The sequence below is a fragment of the Didymella exigua genome (assembly GCF_010094145.1).
Source record: "Didymella exigua CBS 183.55 unplaced genomic scaffold M421scaffold_12, whole genome shotgun sequence".
Taxonomy (NCBI): domain Eukaryota; kingdom Fungi; phylum Ascomycota; class Dothideomycetes; order Pleosporales; family Didymellaceae; genus Didymella; species Didymella exigua.
The window spans coordinates 159,152-171,419 of record NW_022984786.1 but is presented as its reverse complement, the minus strand read 5'-3'; the positions used below and the strand labels follow the sequence as shown (position 1 = coordinate 171,419).

Here is a 12,268-nt window from a genome sequence, read left to right as displayed (position 1 = left end):
GATGCGTATTTTCGATACTGCACCAAACCCTCGATGGTCATGTGAGCCTGTGAGGGCTACTCATGTTCGTACCCTGTCCGGGCAGCACGACTGCCCCACAGGACTCCACAGGTCGGTGCCCACGTTGTTTATTTTTGAGACTTGTGTATGCGTCTCACTAATATGTTCAGTTCTGAGCGAGAACTCGCAGCGTCGTAATGTTTCAACATGCCTAGGTACGTGAGCAACCTAGCAGGTCCGAATCATCGCCAATCATAATGCAGTGGTGGGGCTTGCCAGCTATCTTGTTTGACCGGCCGAACCTGGTGCGTGGAGAGGTGATGACGCTGTTCCATCATGTTTGCGAGGATGCGCAAGGTCGCGCCTGAGGTGACAAAGCTTGACTAGACAGCCTTCGTGATAACAGTGCCTCGAAAGTCATCTTGAACATGATGAGTAGGGTCGCAGGGCTATCGTGATCATGCCCTAATCATATAGTATCCTTCCGGAACACTCTTGGGCCCTGAGACCTTCCAAGCTCTTCACTCATTTGAGCAGAAAGATCATGCATCGCACGTGTTTAGCACAAAGAGTGGGCGAACGAGTGTTCTCGGAGAATCCATATTGACCGATTTGCGCACTTGTCTACTCACGGTTTACCCAATGTAGTAAAGTGTTAAACTTGCAGTGCGCACCGCATGAAGGATCTAAACTGGCATCATCGAATGACCGGGCAAAAGTCGGCCGTGGCTTCGGATGGCCGGCAATACAGCAACCTCCGAGTAGGAACATGTGAACAAACCTCGTGATGGACCAATTTCCTGGCATCTCGGTTCGGTCTTTGGTGATCGTCCGTACTCCGGTGTGTAAAGCGCTTGCTGGTTGTGGTAGCATTTTATTCACCAATGCCGTGTGTCGGCTACTAGACAGCCACGCACGTCATGGTCGGAACTGAAGGTCAACGTCCACTATGCAACCGCGCAGTCTTGCTCGTCACCAGTGATCTCAAACACTTTAGAGTCGTCTGGCGTCACTTCAAGATCTGGGACTGCATGTAGAAATACCCACCCGAAGAGGCGGTCGTGAAGCAGGGATTCTGCATCCGAGTGTGGAGCAAACGGGACCATCCACGGTGTTCTGCATCATCTCGCACGAGAGTGGACTGCGGGAACATTACCATTCGGGAAAGGCCTTGCATAAAATCTCGCTGGGTCATTTGTCATCTGGAGAAGTTTTGACTGTGGATAGGCTCGTAGTCGCGATCGAGATGATTGCTGACATTGATGCGATCGCAAAATTCGTGCAGTCATAAGTTGCCTGAACGGTATGTTCGATCGACACCGGTGTGTGCGTAAGAGCTTAGTAGCAGCAGAGAAGTTGTTAAGTACCACGGTAGTGTGCGCAAACTCATAGACGCGAGTCTCACGGATGGCTGCCGTGACAATGTGCTCTTGACACGCATACAGAAGCACATAGTCGAATGCAGGTAATTTTCAATTATTCGAACATCCAATGCGACGATCTGCGATCGCGCTGCCGGCGCACTGTGACGTGAATGGGACAGTTTTAGAAGCCCACCCTGCTGTTGTCGATGAAGCTTTTTCAAGCCTTTTGATAGTCGTGGGGCCTGTGGTGGGGCCTCTGTATTTGTGTGACATGCCTTGCGACGGCTCCGAGTATTGACCCTCGCAGTGTAAAATAATTTTTCTCGAGCCCGTTAAAGAGCAATTCCAATCCGGAGCGACCATGCGAAGCGTCCAGTCTTGGCCCAGTCTCTGCACCTGTCGCTGTTGCTTCAACCGATTGATATCATACCGTGGCTGTGAGAAGAGGTCAAAGGCGAACGCCGCGACGTCTTCTGAGCCATCAGAACAGTCCAGAACGTCGGTGATGATCTCATCTGACTCAGAAACCCCAGAACAAGGCGCTGGAATCGTAAGGCAGCTTGTAAATGTGAGGTACGGCACTCGGAATCGTTCACCATGAAGCGGGTCGTCAGGCCTCGGAGCGGAGGCGGGTCGTCAGGCCACCGAGCGCATGAGCGAGCGATCCCGAACGTTTTCGTCCCCATGCCCCGGAAGGCGGGAACTCTTTACCGCTTGGCCTCCGTGTAATCTTTCACTTCATGTGTCCATGTCGTGCTGAGGCTGAGAATGTCAGAACGCCTTGGCTCTTTCGAAGAGAGTCCGAGATAGGGTTTCCCATTTGCTAGGCATCAACCTCTGGATCTCGGTCTGTTGACTGCACGAGTCCACCTTAACTCATTTCGTGGGGTGTCGTAGCGGATGCAATCCTATTGGCTCGGTGGTACTGCAGGATCATTTAACGGTCAAGATGGTGAGGCTGTGCAAAGCGTGTGTAAGATGTTAGGACGCTCGCTGCCAAGCAAGAAGCTCTTACAGGTGTCATGAGAATTGTGAGGGGGTTCCCAGTACATCGTAGGGGGTTTCCGGTACACCGTATTGCTGGTGTCCCGTTGCTCGGTACTCGGCGTTCATGTGCCGCGAGCGATTCCTTGGGAGAATAAGAAACCTGTTAGCCACGTGGTCAACGTTCTCACCATGATCGCAGTACCTGTGGCATGATGTAGGTATAATAGTTTGGGGCATTAACAAGCTGCTTCATACAAAGTCCGCAACACGTCGGTGGTTATTTTCAAGTGACGCAGCCCAGTTGGACAGGGCAGGCTGGTGCCCTACGCCTGGGATTGACCATAGCCAATATCGAGCACGTTGATTCATGCCCATCCTGATACAGTGGAACGGGCCGTCTCGATGTGCGAGACTGATGAAGATGTGATTCGGGGCGGAGAGACTTCCTGCGGCTGGGTGGCTATGTGGATAGGATCGGCAAGTCCCATGCTGCAAACCCCTTAAGTTCAGAGCCCTGGACCCAATAACGGCGGATCAGCCGACGCAAATACCTGACAAGTTCTGATCTGTGACTCTGAATGCAATGCCGATCTGGACTTGTTTATCGCAGCATGCTGAAATAGCAAGTTGGTAGTACGCGGCACCTTAATAAGCGCGGGGAAGCTTGCAATGCGTGCGCACAGGAGCAGCGAGAAGGACAGTGCATCAGGAGGCCCCTTATTTGCCTCATTGTTGTGTGATACCTGTGACAGGGTTTGGGTCAAGACCCAAAAAAGGACGACGAAGCTGGAGTTCTCCGTCAACTAAATAGAGGTAAAGACTTGGGCTCATCGAAGAGCATTGACCGTCAAGCACACCTATTTCGATACTGTGTGCCGGTCCGTACTGCTGAAAGCTAGTCCGCCTCCTGACCATTTCCAAGGATCGAACTACGGCGCAATGTGCATGGCATGACGGATTCGGATCTTATCGAAGTGACTATTGTTCATCAGCAATGATGTGAGCTTGTAGTTCACATTTGACCGCAAGATCTACATACGAGGACGGTAGCTTGGTTCTTGCCAAAGACCGAGCTCAATTTCAGCCAGGACACGTTGGGCTAACAGCTCTGTGAGCAGCAACAATACTTCCACAAAACAAGAGAGGATTTATCGCAACATACTCGGGCCTGGTTGAGGTGACCGGTAGTGAGCCCATGCGGGTGATCCTCAAACCCCCGAGGTGTCTCCCGCTGCAACCAGATTACCCAATGAGGACAGCACTTTCCAGAGCAGCGTAGCATGTTGCGAACGCGCTGACACACCGTTTAGCGAAGCTGACAGAACAAGCAACGGTCGAGGATCACCAGCAGAGTTTCAGCAAACAGAATCGTGCGAGACACGCTCAGCGATAGGGTGGGAAGCGTTGCGATAGACACCGTATAGGCGTATACGAGGGATGCGGGTCGCTTCACGTTATTCACGAGTCGGTAGGTATCCACAGCCACGACTGACGACCTTTCCTATCGTGGACCGTTCCCCTTCCTCATTCACAAGAAGAAGACGAATACGCCTTGCGCTCATTCATTAGGCAATATGCAGGGCAGGCGTCAGAAATACGATGTGGAAAGTTAGAAAGCAACGCCTTGGATGGCATTATCGCGATGCGGTAGTCGAGCGAATTTTGGTCACATAAGCTGTAAGAAAGACGTTCTGTAGCAGAAAGGAGTGAAAAGGGCGTAGCCCAAGCGGGCACGTACCGATGTTGAGGTGACAAACTGTTCCACTGCTCTGTTGTGGGTCATTGGTAAGCAGACAGAAAGTGCAAGACAAAAGCGCAGTAACTGCGCCAGCACGGTAAGGCCTTTCAGAAGATGACCGGCTTCGCAAACTTATTCCACTCTGAGGCAGGCAGCAGAGTTGTAGTCGTGTGCTGTAAGCAGCCTCAGATGCATCATGCTCGAAAATTCGGGCGCCGCTCGACGCAGCGGACAAGGTGAAGAGCTGGCACATGTTGTCCAGACACGCATGCGTTGATCGCGAATGTCTGGACCAAGCATTGTGCGGTCCGAGGCCTTGAAAGCGTCGCTGCGCAATTTGGGGTCATGGAGCTTGCTGCTTTCAGTAGCGCATAATTCCCGCTTTCGTACGAACAATCCACCCGTGACAGCGAGCCACGAAACATCTTTCGAAAGGTTATGAGGGTAGACCTGAGATTGCTCGGCCCATTGGTTTCAGTCAATTGTTCGGCCGAGGCGCGATTCTTTTTTCGAAAGCTAGAGGGTCCGCCAAGGGATGGGGATAACGTCGTTACCTGGTCCATGAGCCATCGCGATGACGCTGACCGCTACGTGGACCGAGCAATAACACTGCGTATGGTCGGTGAGGGCACGCCAAGGGCTTGATGCCAGTGTTCTTGCGCGCTGTACGAAGAGCTGCTGCCGCTCGATTGTGCGATGTTTAGTCCGCACGTTTTTGGGCGTGGATGTTCGCCTAGCCGATTACCGAAGCATTCACGATCAGCACAGCTCAGAGCATTCTGTCCGCCCGTAAAGCTCGATCTAATTTCTCGTCACCTGTTTCATGCCGCTGGTCGAACAAGCGTCACGGCAGATTTTGGCAGCTTTCATGGCCACGGTCCGCTCGACGACCGACTCCGTGCAACGGCCTGTCAACTTATTCCGCCCACTGAGCACAGTGTCTTCGTAAGGTCGGCGCAGGGCAACGATTCCTTGATCCTTGTAAGCATGAACAGTAATCCAAACCCCGATAGATTGACGGACAGGGAGACGGGTGGTTTAGATGCCCAGGGGTGGACGGGTACGAAAATTACAGGATTACGGTGCTTCTGCGCGCCGGAATCTTCGATGGATGGTTAAGGCCGAACGTCCGCCTGGAGATGCTCTCTGACGTGAAGGGATATAATGCCATGCTACCCACATAAGCTTTATTCATATTTAGCAGCCGAATTCCCACCTCAGGACACATTCAAAAAGCCTCATTGGAAATTTGTTGAAGATACATTGCCCTCGATCAATCGCAGCTTCAAGTGGCCTTAGCTGAATCGACATAGCTTGCCTTCCAATTCAATGTCATCACAGAGGTCGAGCTCGATGGAGGCACATGACAACATCCGGAAGCGAGTATGCAAAGCTTGCGATCGCTGTCGGTTGAAGAAGTCAAAGGTGTGTGATGCCTCGACTTGGTCTGCCAGTTCTCAATCTGACTGATACAGTGTGACGGAGCAAGTCCATGCAGCCGGTGTAAAGCTGATAACGCCATTTGCGTGTTCGGAGAGAGGAAGAAGTCGCAAGACAAAGTCTACCCCAAAGGGTACGTCTGTCACCTGGTTTTTTGTTTGGTCGCACACTGACTGTCCTAGTTATGTTGAGATGCTCGAACAACAACAAGCCCAACTCGTCGCCGGACTACGAGACCTGTACACTCGCCTGCAATCTGGGCAAGGTTGGCCAGGCCAGCCACTGCGTGAAGCGCAAGGAGGCCATCCCTTGACACACGACATCCTCGAACGACTTGACCTGTTACACGGACCGAGTGAAAACGGTGGTAATTACGAAGGCTTCGAGGAGGACTGCAGTCGCATGCAACACAAGCTGCTCGAACGGGGGGCGCCGCTGTCCCGCAGGCGCGGATCAGCAAGCTCAGATTCGGAGCACGGGCACACCTCGTCGCCGTCGTCATACAGCGGTACACCAACCGCGAGGCAATTTGCCTTCACCGAACCATTCGTACGCAACAACGCACCGCCAACACCGCCTATGAACAGTCCATTCCCGAGACAATCGCAAGTGGCAGCTCCCGTAAAACAAGAATCGCCTGTGGTGTCGTCGACCTTTATGCAGACTGGCGCTCTGGATCCTTCAGCGCTCTCGAGAGCCTGGATGGCCGATTCGATGATGATGGAAGAGCCAATGGACTTCAAGTCCATGAACGGGTTCGAGAACTTCAACACGTACGATCAGATCATGATGGTCGACCCGATCTTCATGGATCCCAATGACCCAATGATGCCAGACTGGAACAGCACAAACGACCTGGACTTCAACAACTTCATACAAAACCCGGTCGGTGCATGAGTAGTGCAAAACTCGTTTCCTCTTCAAGCATGCTTTGTCTAGCGTTTTAGCGTTTTTGGAATAGGTTCACACTAGGCGGCTGGATCACGTACTGGCACTCGGCGTTAACGGATAAGGTGGGCCTTGGATGATCGACATGCCATGGCATAATCAATCTCCTCTGATATCAACAGAGCGGTGGGATGGATTTCACTATGACGTGAAGACCGACGCTGCGGACCGACTCCGAGAAATTCGCGCGTCGGAGGATGTCGATGATTTCGACGATTGAATTGTCGCGATTGGTCGGGATCCGTGTGCGGTAGATAACTGTACAATAAACAAGTTCAAAGACGAAAATCCAAACATGATCGGACTGTTGTGACGATTTGTCATGGTTGGCTGACCTGACGGCGGCATTCCGCGTGCGCACCGACCCGGCTAGTAATTTTGACTGCTTGTCCAACAGACCTCACCTCTCCACAAGCCCCCGAATTGTCTCGGTTAGGCAAACCGCGCGACTTTGTCGGGCTTCATACTCCATGTCAAGATGCTATCCGTCCTGTCGCTCACGGCACCGACAAGACGGCAAAAGGAGCGAGCTCCACCCTCAATTAGCCTAATGAACACCCTACCTTTATAACAGCAATGTGCACCAAAGAGTGCCGAGTATTGCCTGACTTGTTTGCTTGAATTTGCACAACCACACAGACCTGTGACAGACTCGTACAACATCTCGATTGACCCAGCGTGGCCAGGAACGAGGCACAGGTAAGTGCTGCAAGCCCCGCACTACGTAAACCTTACATGACATGGCGACTACCCCTCCATCAGAAGTCGCAAAGCTCTGGCGAATCCACGGAGGAGACAAGGCACTAACGCTTCACAGCAGCCATCATCAAGCTAGAGGAAGTCCAATACCATGTCTACAGCCTTCACATTCCTCCCCTTGGGAGCCATCATCCAGGAATTCCACGTCAACGGCATCAACATTGTCCAGGGCTTCCAGACAGCGTCGCAGTACAAGCAGCACAACGCCCCCTACTTTGGCGAGACGATAGGACGCATCGCCAACCGCGTAGCAAAAGGCCAGATCGACTCGCTGAACGGCAAATCGTACCAGCTCCCTGTGAACAACGGCCCCAACTCGCTGCATGGCGGTGAGCAGGGGTGGGGAAAGCGCGAGTTTGAGGGCCCGGTGAGTGTGGAGCGCAACGGCGAGGACGCTGTGCTCTTCACGTACCTGAGTAGGGATGGCGAGGAGGGGTATCCTGGCACCGTGCAGGTCCGCGTCTGGTATGTGCAGAAGAAAGAGCAGGTCGAGGGGGTGCAGCAGGAAGTGCTCTACATTGAGTATGAGGCTGAGTTGGTCGGCGATCAAGTCGAAGAGACGGCCATCAACATGACAAACCACAGGTAGGTGACGAGGCGTCGGTGTGTATGAAGATGCGGCTGACATGCATGGAGCTACTTCAATTTGACGGGGAAGCCGTCGATTGCTGGCACCGAGGTCACACTAATCACCAACAAGTACCAAGTCGTGGATAACGGCGGGATTCCCACAGGTCCGATTGAAGAGTACCCCGGCATAACTGGCGGCAAGAGCTTCACCCTGGGCGAGAAAGAGCCCGACGTCGACGACTGCTTCGTCGCCAACACAGACGCGCGCAGCATCCCCGTCGACACTCGCTCGTCGCCTCTGCAAAAACTCGTAGCTGCGTATCACCCGGAGACCAAGATCCATCTCGAGGTGCACTCGACGGAGCCTGCGTTCCAGTTCTACACGGGCAAGTACATTGATGTGCCAGCTGTTGATGGCCTTCCGGCGAGGGCTGCTCGGTCGGGGTTCTGCGTCGAGCCCAGCCGCTATGTCAACGCCATCAACGTCCCGGAGTACAGATCCATGATGATTCTTAAAAAGGGGCAGAAGTACGGGGCCAGGATTGTGTACAGGGGCTGGACTGCGTAGACGGAGACGGGGGTTGGGGTTGAAGGCGACATGACGGTTGTCGATGGGCTAGATGAACAATACATGCCACTTGCTTGCCGACAGTTTCTGACTGTGGATGGGCCGAGTGACAGACAATACATGCCACTTGCTTGCCGACAGTTTATGGCCGTGGATGGGCCGAGTGACAGACAACACATGCCACTTGCTTGCCGACAGTTTATGACCGTGGATGGCCCGAATGACAGACAATACATGCCGCTTGCTCGCCAACCTGCTCACCGCCAGATGCAAGGCGGCTCAGGTCGCTACACCTTTTTAGAAAAGTCCCGCAGAGACTGATCCTGCAGAGACTGACCACACCAGAAGCAACAACTCTCGCTGTCGTCCAGTTCACTATTCCTCACCATCCATTCATTTGTTCATTCATCCATCCATCCATCCATCCATCCATTCATTCATCCACCCATTCATTCATCCACCCATTCATTCATCCATCCATCCATTCATCCATCCACCCATCCATTCATTCATCCACCCATTCATCTATCCATCCATCCATCCACTCATCCATCCACTCATCCGTCCATCCATCCCTCACTTCCTCCGTTTCTGCCAAGTAAGATCCCTAAACTGCTCTTTCACCTCATCTTTAAAGTGATCAAGAGTAGAGGGCCCCGTCCCTACTACCGTCAGCACATCTACTGCAACCACATGTGCATTGCAGCGGGGGACGCACGGCCGAGCCCGTTCCGCGGCTCGTGGTCCGGGATCTTGTTGATCTTGCGGTAGGCTTTTTGGATGGCGCGGTTGAATGTCGGGCTGCGGATTAGCTGGCGGGGGTGGGGTCAGTTACGGATGAGGTGTGTGGGGAGTCGGTGAGAGAGGTGAGGTGAGAGAGGTGAGGTGAGAGAGGTGAGGTGAGAGAGGTGAGGTGAGAGAGGTGAGGTGAGAGAGGTGAGGTGAGAGAGGTCAGGTGAGAGAGGTGAGGTGAGAGAGGTGAGGTGAGAGAGGTCAGGTGAGAGAGGCGAGGTGAGAGAGGTGAGGTGAGAGAGGTCAAGTGAGAGAGGTCAGGTGAGAGAGGTCAGGTGACAGGCGAGGGGACGGTGGGCGTACTGCTGCGACGGCCCAGGCCTGCGCTTGTTAGCATGGGGTTGTGTATGCGGTGGGTGACGGACCTCGAAGAGTGCGAACCAGGGCGCCATTGCGGGGTGTGCTGGCTGTGTTTTACATGTAGTTGCGGTTGTGCAGGTCAGTCAGCGACTGGAGGGAGTCGCGGAGAGGTGCGGTCGATGTGGTCGGTGGCGGCTGAGCGAGGCGTCATGGCGAGGCGGCGTCGATGAGCCACTCGGTAGTCCGTAGTCCAAAGGCCAAGCTGCGGCCAGCGGGCGATCTGATTGCGAGGCGCCGAGACCCCTCCATGCCCATGGCCTGGTTCCTGGACACGGGGATCGCTGCGAAAAGTTGGCGGGCGCCCTGAGAGGGGACTTGACACCTGCACGTCCTCCTACCACTCCGTCGTTGCGCCCACAGTGACACTCCCTCCCGGCGACACACTCACGCCCGCAGTGCTGCCCGCGCCCGCCTGCCGCCCGCCGCCGCCGCCGCCGCCCTCTCGCGCCTGTCAGGCTGTCACGCTGCAGAAACTCCGCGCGCTCAGGCGCAAGGCGAAGCTCAAGGGCGCGTCCCTGAGGAGCGACCCGCCCGCCACCGCCATCATGTCGGCGCCCAGCTCGCTGCCCGTCTCGCCCGCCTCGTCGAAGCGCTCGCGCAGCAAGGACAGCACCCGATCCGCCGCCAGCGCCGCCCTGTCCGCCCTGTCCGCCCTGTCCGCCCTGCCCGCGGCGCCCGCCACTACCACCACCACCACCGCCACCACCACCGCCACCACCACCGCCACCACCGCCACCACCGCCACCGCGCACACGACCCCCGCGGCGCCCACTCCCAGCCTGCTGCCGCCCTGGAGCGCGGCCGCCTCGCCCAGCGCCGACGCGTCCCCCGACGCGACCCCGTACCCCGCCTTCCTGAGGCCGCGCACCGCAGGCAGGCTCCCCCGGCCCCGCCCGCATTGCCCGCAGTCGCTAACTCGGCCGCAGCACAGCTGGACAGCAAGTGGACCGACCTGGAGTGGGCGCAGATGGACCGTCTGCGCGACGCAGTGGCTCCGGCGGGCGCCGACGAGCGCGACGCGCCCGCCCCGTGGGCCCGCTGCAGCGGCGAGCCCTACGCCCTGCGGAACCGCTACGTGAACGTCGACCCGTACCAGGCGAACCGCGTGCGCCTAAAGGTCCCCGCCGGCGCAAACGACTACATCAACGCCTCGCCGATTGAGCTCACGTCGACCAAGACCGGGACGCCGCTCCGGTACATCGCCACACAGGGACCCAAGGGCGACAGCTGGTCGCATCTCTGGCGCATGGTCTGGGCGCAGAGCGAGTCGCCCGTCGTCATGGTCATGGTCACCAAGACCCACGAGCAGGGCCGCGAGAAGTGCTACCCCTACTACCCGCAGTCGCCGGCGGACCCGCCGCTGCGCGTCAACGAGCACGACGAGTTCGCCGACGGCTTCATCCACGACCTGCACCTGACGGACCTGTCCCACGACCAGGCGGCGCGGACCGAGCTCAGGGAGATGGTCATGACGACACCCGACGGCCGCGAGTCGCGCAAGATCTGGCACCTGCTCTTCGAGGGGTGGCCCGACTTCTCCGTCCCCGAGGGCCGCGACAAGGCAGCGCTGCTGAAGATGGTGGAGCTGTCGCGCCAGAAGAACTCCAACAACGCCACGAACCCGCGCATCGTGCACTGCAGCGCCGGCATCGGTAGGAGCGGCACCTTTATTGCGCTGGACTGGCTGATGCAGGAACTCGACGAGGGCTCGCTGGACACGCTATCCGACGACGACGACCCCATTATGCGCGTCGTCGAGACGCTCAGAGACCAGCGTCCCATGATGGTCCAGTCGAAGCAGCAGTTCGTCTTCATCTACGACACGCTGCGCGAGCGGTGGCGCGAGCGCTGGATCGCCCTCCATCCTGAAGACGCGAGCCAGCTCGGCATCCAGGCCGCCGCCCACGACGACGAGCCCGCGCTCAAGCGGCAGAAGAGCAACGCGGATGGCCATGACGCCGTCTTTGCGAGCGACGACGAGCGCGCAAAGCTGGAAGCCGAACTCATGGGCGCCGACTACGAATGACGTCGACACGGTCTTTTACCGTCCCATCACATGACCGCTGCCACAACGCAGTGCGCAAACACTGTGTGCAAACACAGTGCGCAAAGATAGTGCGCAAACACAGTGCGCAAAGATAGTGCGCAAACAAAGTGTGCAAACACAGTGCGCAAACACAGTGTGCAAACACAGTGCGCAAACACATTGTGCAAGCACAGTGCGCAAACACAGTGCGCAAACACATTGTGCAAACACATTGTGCAAACACAGTGCGCAAACATAGTGCGCAAACACAGTGCGCAAACATAGTGCGCAAACATAGTGCGCAAACACAGTGCGCAAACACAGTGCGCAAACATAGTGCGCAAACATAGTGCGCAAACATAGTGCGCAAACACAGTGCGCAAACATAATGCAGAAAAATAGTGCGCAAATATAGTGCGCAAACATAGTGCAGAAACATAGTGCAGAAACGTAGCGGTCCAGCGCGGGGAGCTTCTTCACAGTCAGTCGGCACCGCACCTGCGATAGTGCCAGCAGCATCGGCGACGACAACCCCGACAGCAACACCAGCGCCACCGAATCGACACATCGCCCCTCCCCCCCGCCATCTCTTTCCCCTCCAGCGCCTCCAGCGCCTCCCACACTGCCCACCCCCCATCCTGCCACCGCCGTCCTGCCGTCCGCGCACATGCCAGCTCGACCCGGGGACCGACAGAGTCGGACGACCTTGGGCCGCC

General features: G+C 56.2%; 5 protein-coding genes across 5 annotated transcripts; 3 read left to right on the top strand and 2 right to left on the bottom strand.

Annotated features, from left to right (window-relative positions):
• Positions 1–3,784: 3,784 nt before the first annotated feature.
• Positions 3,785–4,407, bottom strand: M421DRAFT_420083 (uncharacterized protein). The gene has a single exon (XM_033592349.1). The coding sequence runs from the start codon at positions 4,340–4,342 to the stop codon at positions 3,986–3,988; it is 357 nt and encodes a 118-aa protein (XP_033449102.1). The 5' UTR covers positions 4,343–4,407; the 3' UTR covers positions 3,785–3,985.
• A 1,011-nt stretch (positions 4,408–5,418) lies between these two features.
• M421DRAFT_61552 (uncharacterized protein) lies at positions 5,419–6,426 on the top strand (the record flags this gene model as incomplete). The annotated part of the gene is made up of 3 exons (XM_033595890.1): positions 5,419–5,514; positions 5,565–5,662; positions 5,712–6,426. 3 exons carry the CDS (start codon positions 5,419–5,421, stop codon positions 6,424–6,426), a joined length of 909 nt encoding a protein of 302 aa, XP_033449101.1.
• Positions 6,427–7,327: 901 nt separating this feature from the next.
• Positions 7,328–8,374, top strand: M421DRAFT_61779 (bifunctional protein GAL10; the record flags this gene model as incomplete). Its single annotated transcript, XM_033595912.1, has 2 exons — positions 7,328–7,821; positions 7,873–8,374. 2 exons carry the CDS (start codon positions 7,328–7,330, stop codon positions 8,372–8,374), a joined length of 996 nt encoding a protein of 331 aa, XP_033449100.1.
• A 576-nt stretch (positions 8,375–8,950) lies between these two features.
• Positions 8,951–9,558, bottom strand: M421DRAFT_4687 (uncharacterized protein; the record flags this gene model as incomplete). Its single annotated transcript, XM_033594705.1, has 4 exons — positions 8,951–9,036; positions 9,093–9,186; positions 9,470–9,487; positions 9,532–9,558. 4 exons carry the CDS (start codon positions 9,556–9,558, stop codon positions 8,951–8,953), a joined length of 225 nt encoding a protein of 74 aa, XP_033449099.1.
• A 513-nt stretch (positions 9,559–10,071) lies between these two features.
• M421DRAFT_61825 (uncharacterized protein) lies at positions 10,072–11,552 on the top strand (the record flags this gene model as incomplete). The annotated part of the gene is made up of 2 exons (XM_033595916.1): positions 10,072–10,349; positions 10,466–11,552. The coding sequence occupies 2 exons, from the start codon at positions 10,072–10,074 to the stop codon at positions 11,550–11,552; spliced, it is 1,365 nt and encodes a 454-aa protein (XP_033449098.1).
• Positions 11,553–12,268: the final 716 nt, after the last annotated feature.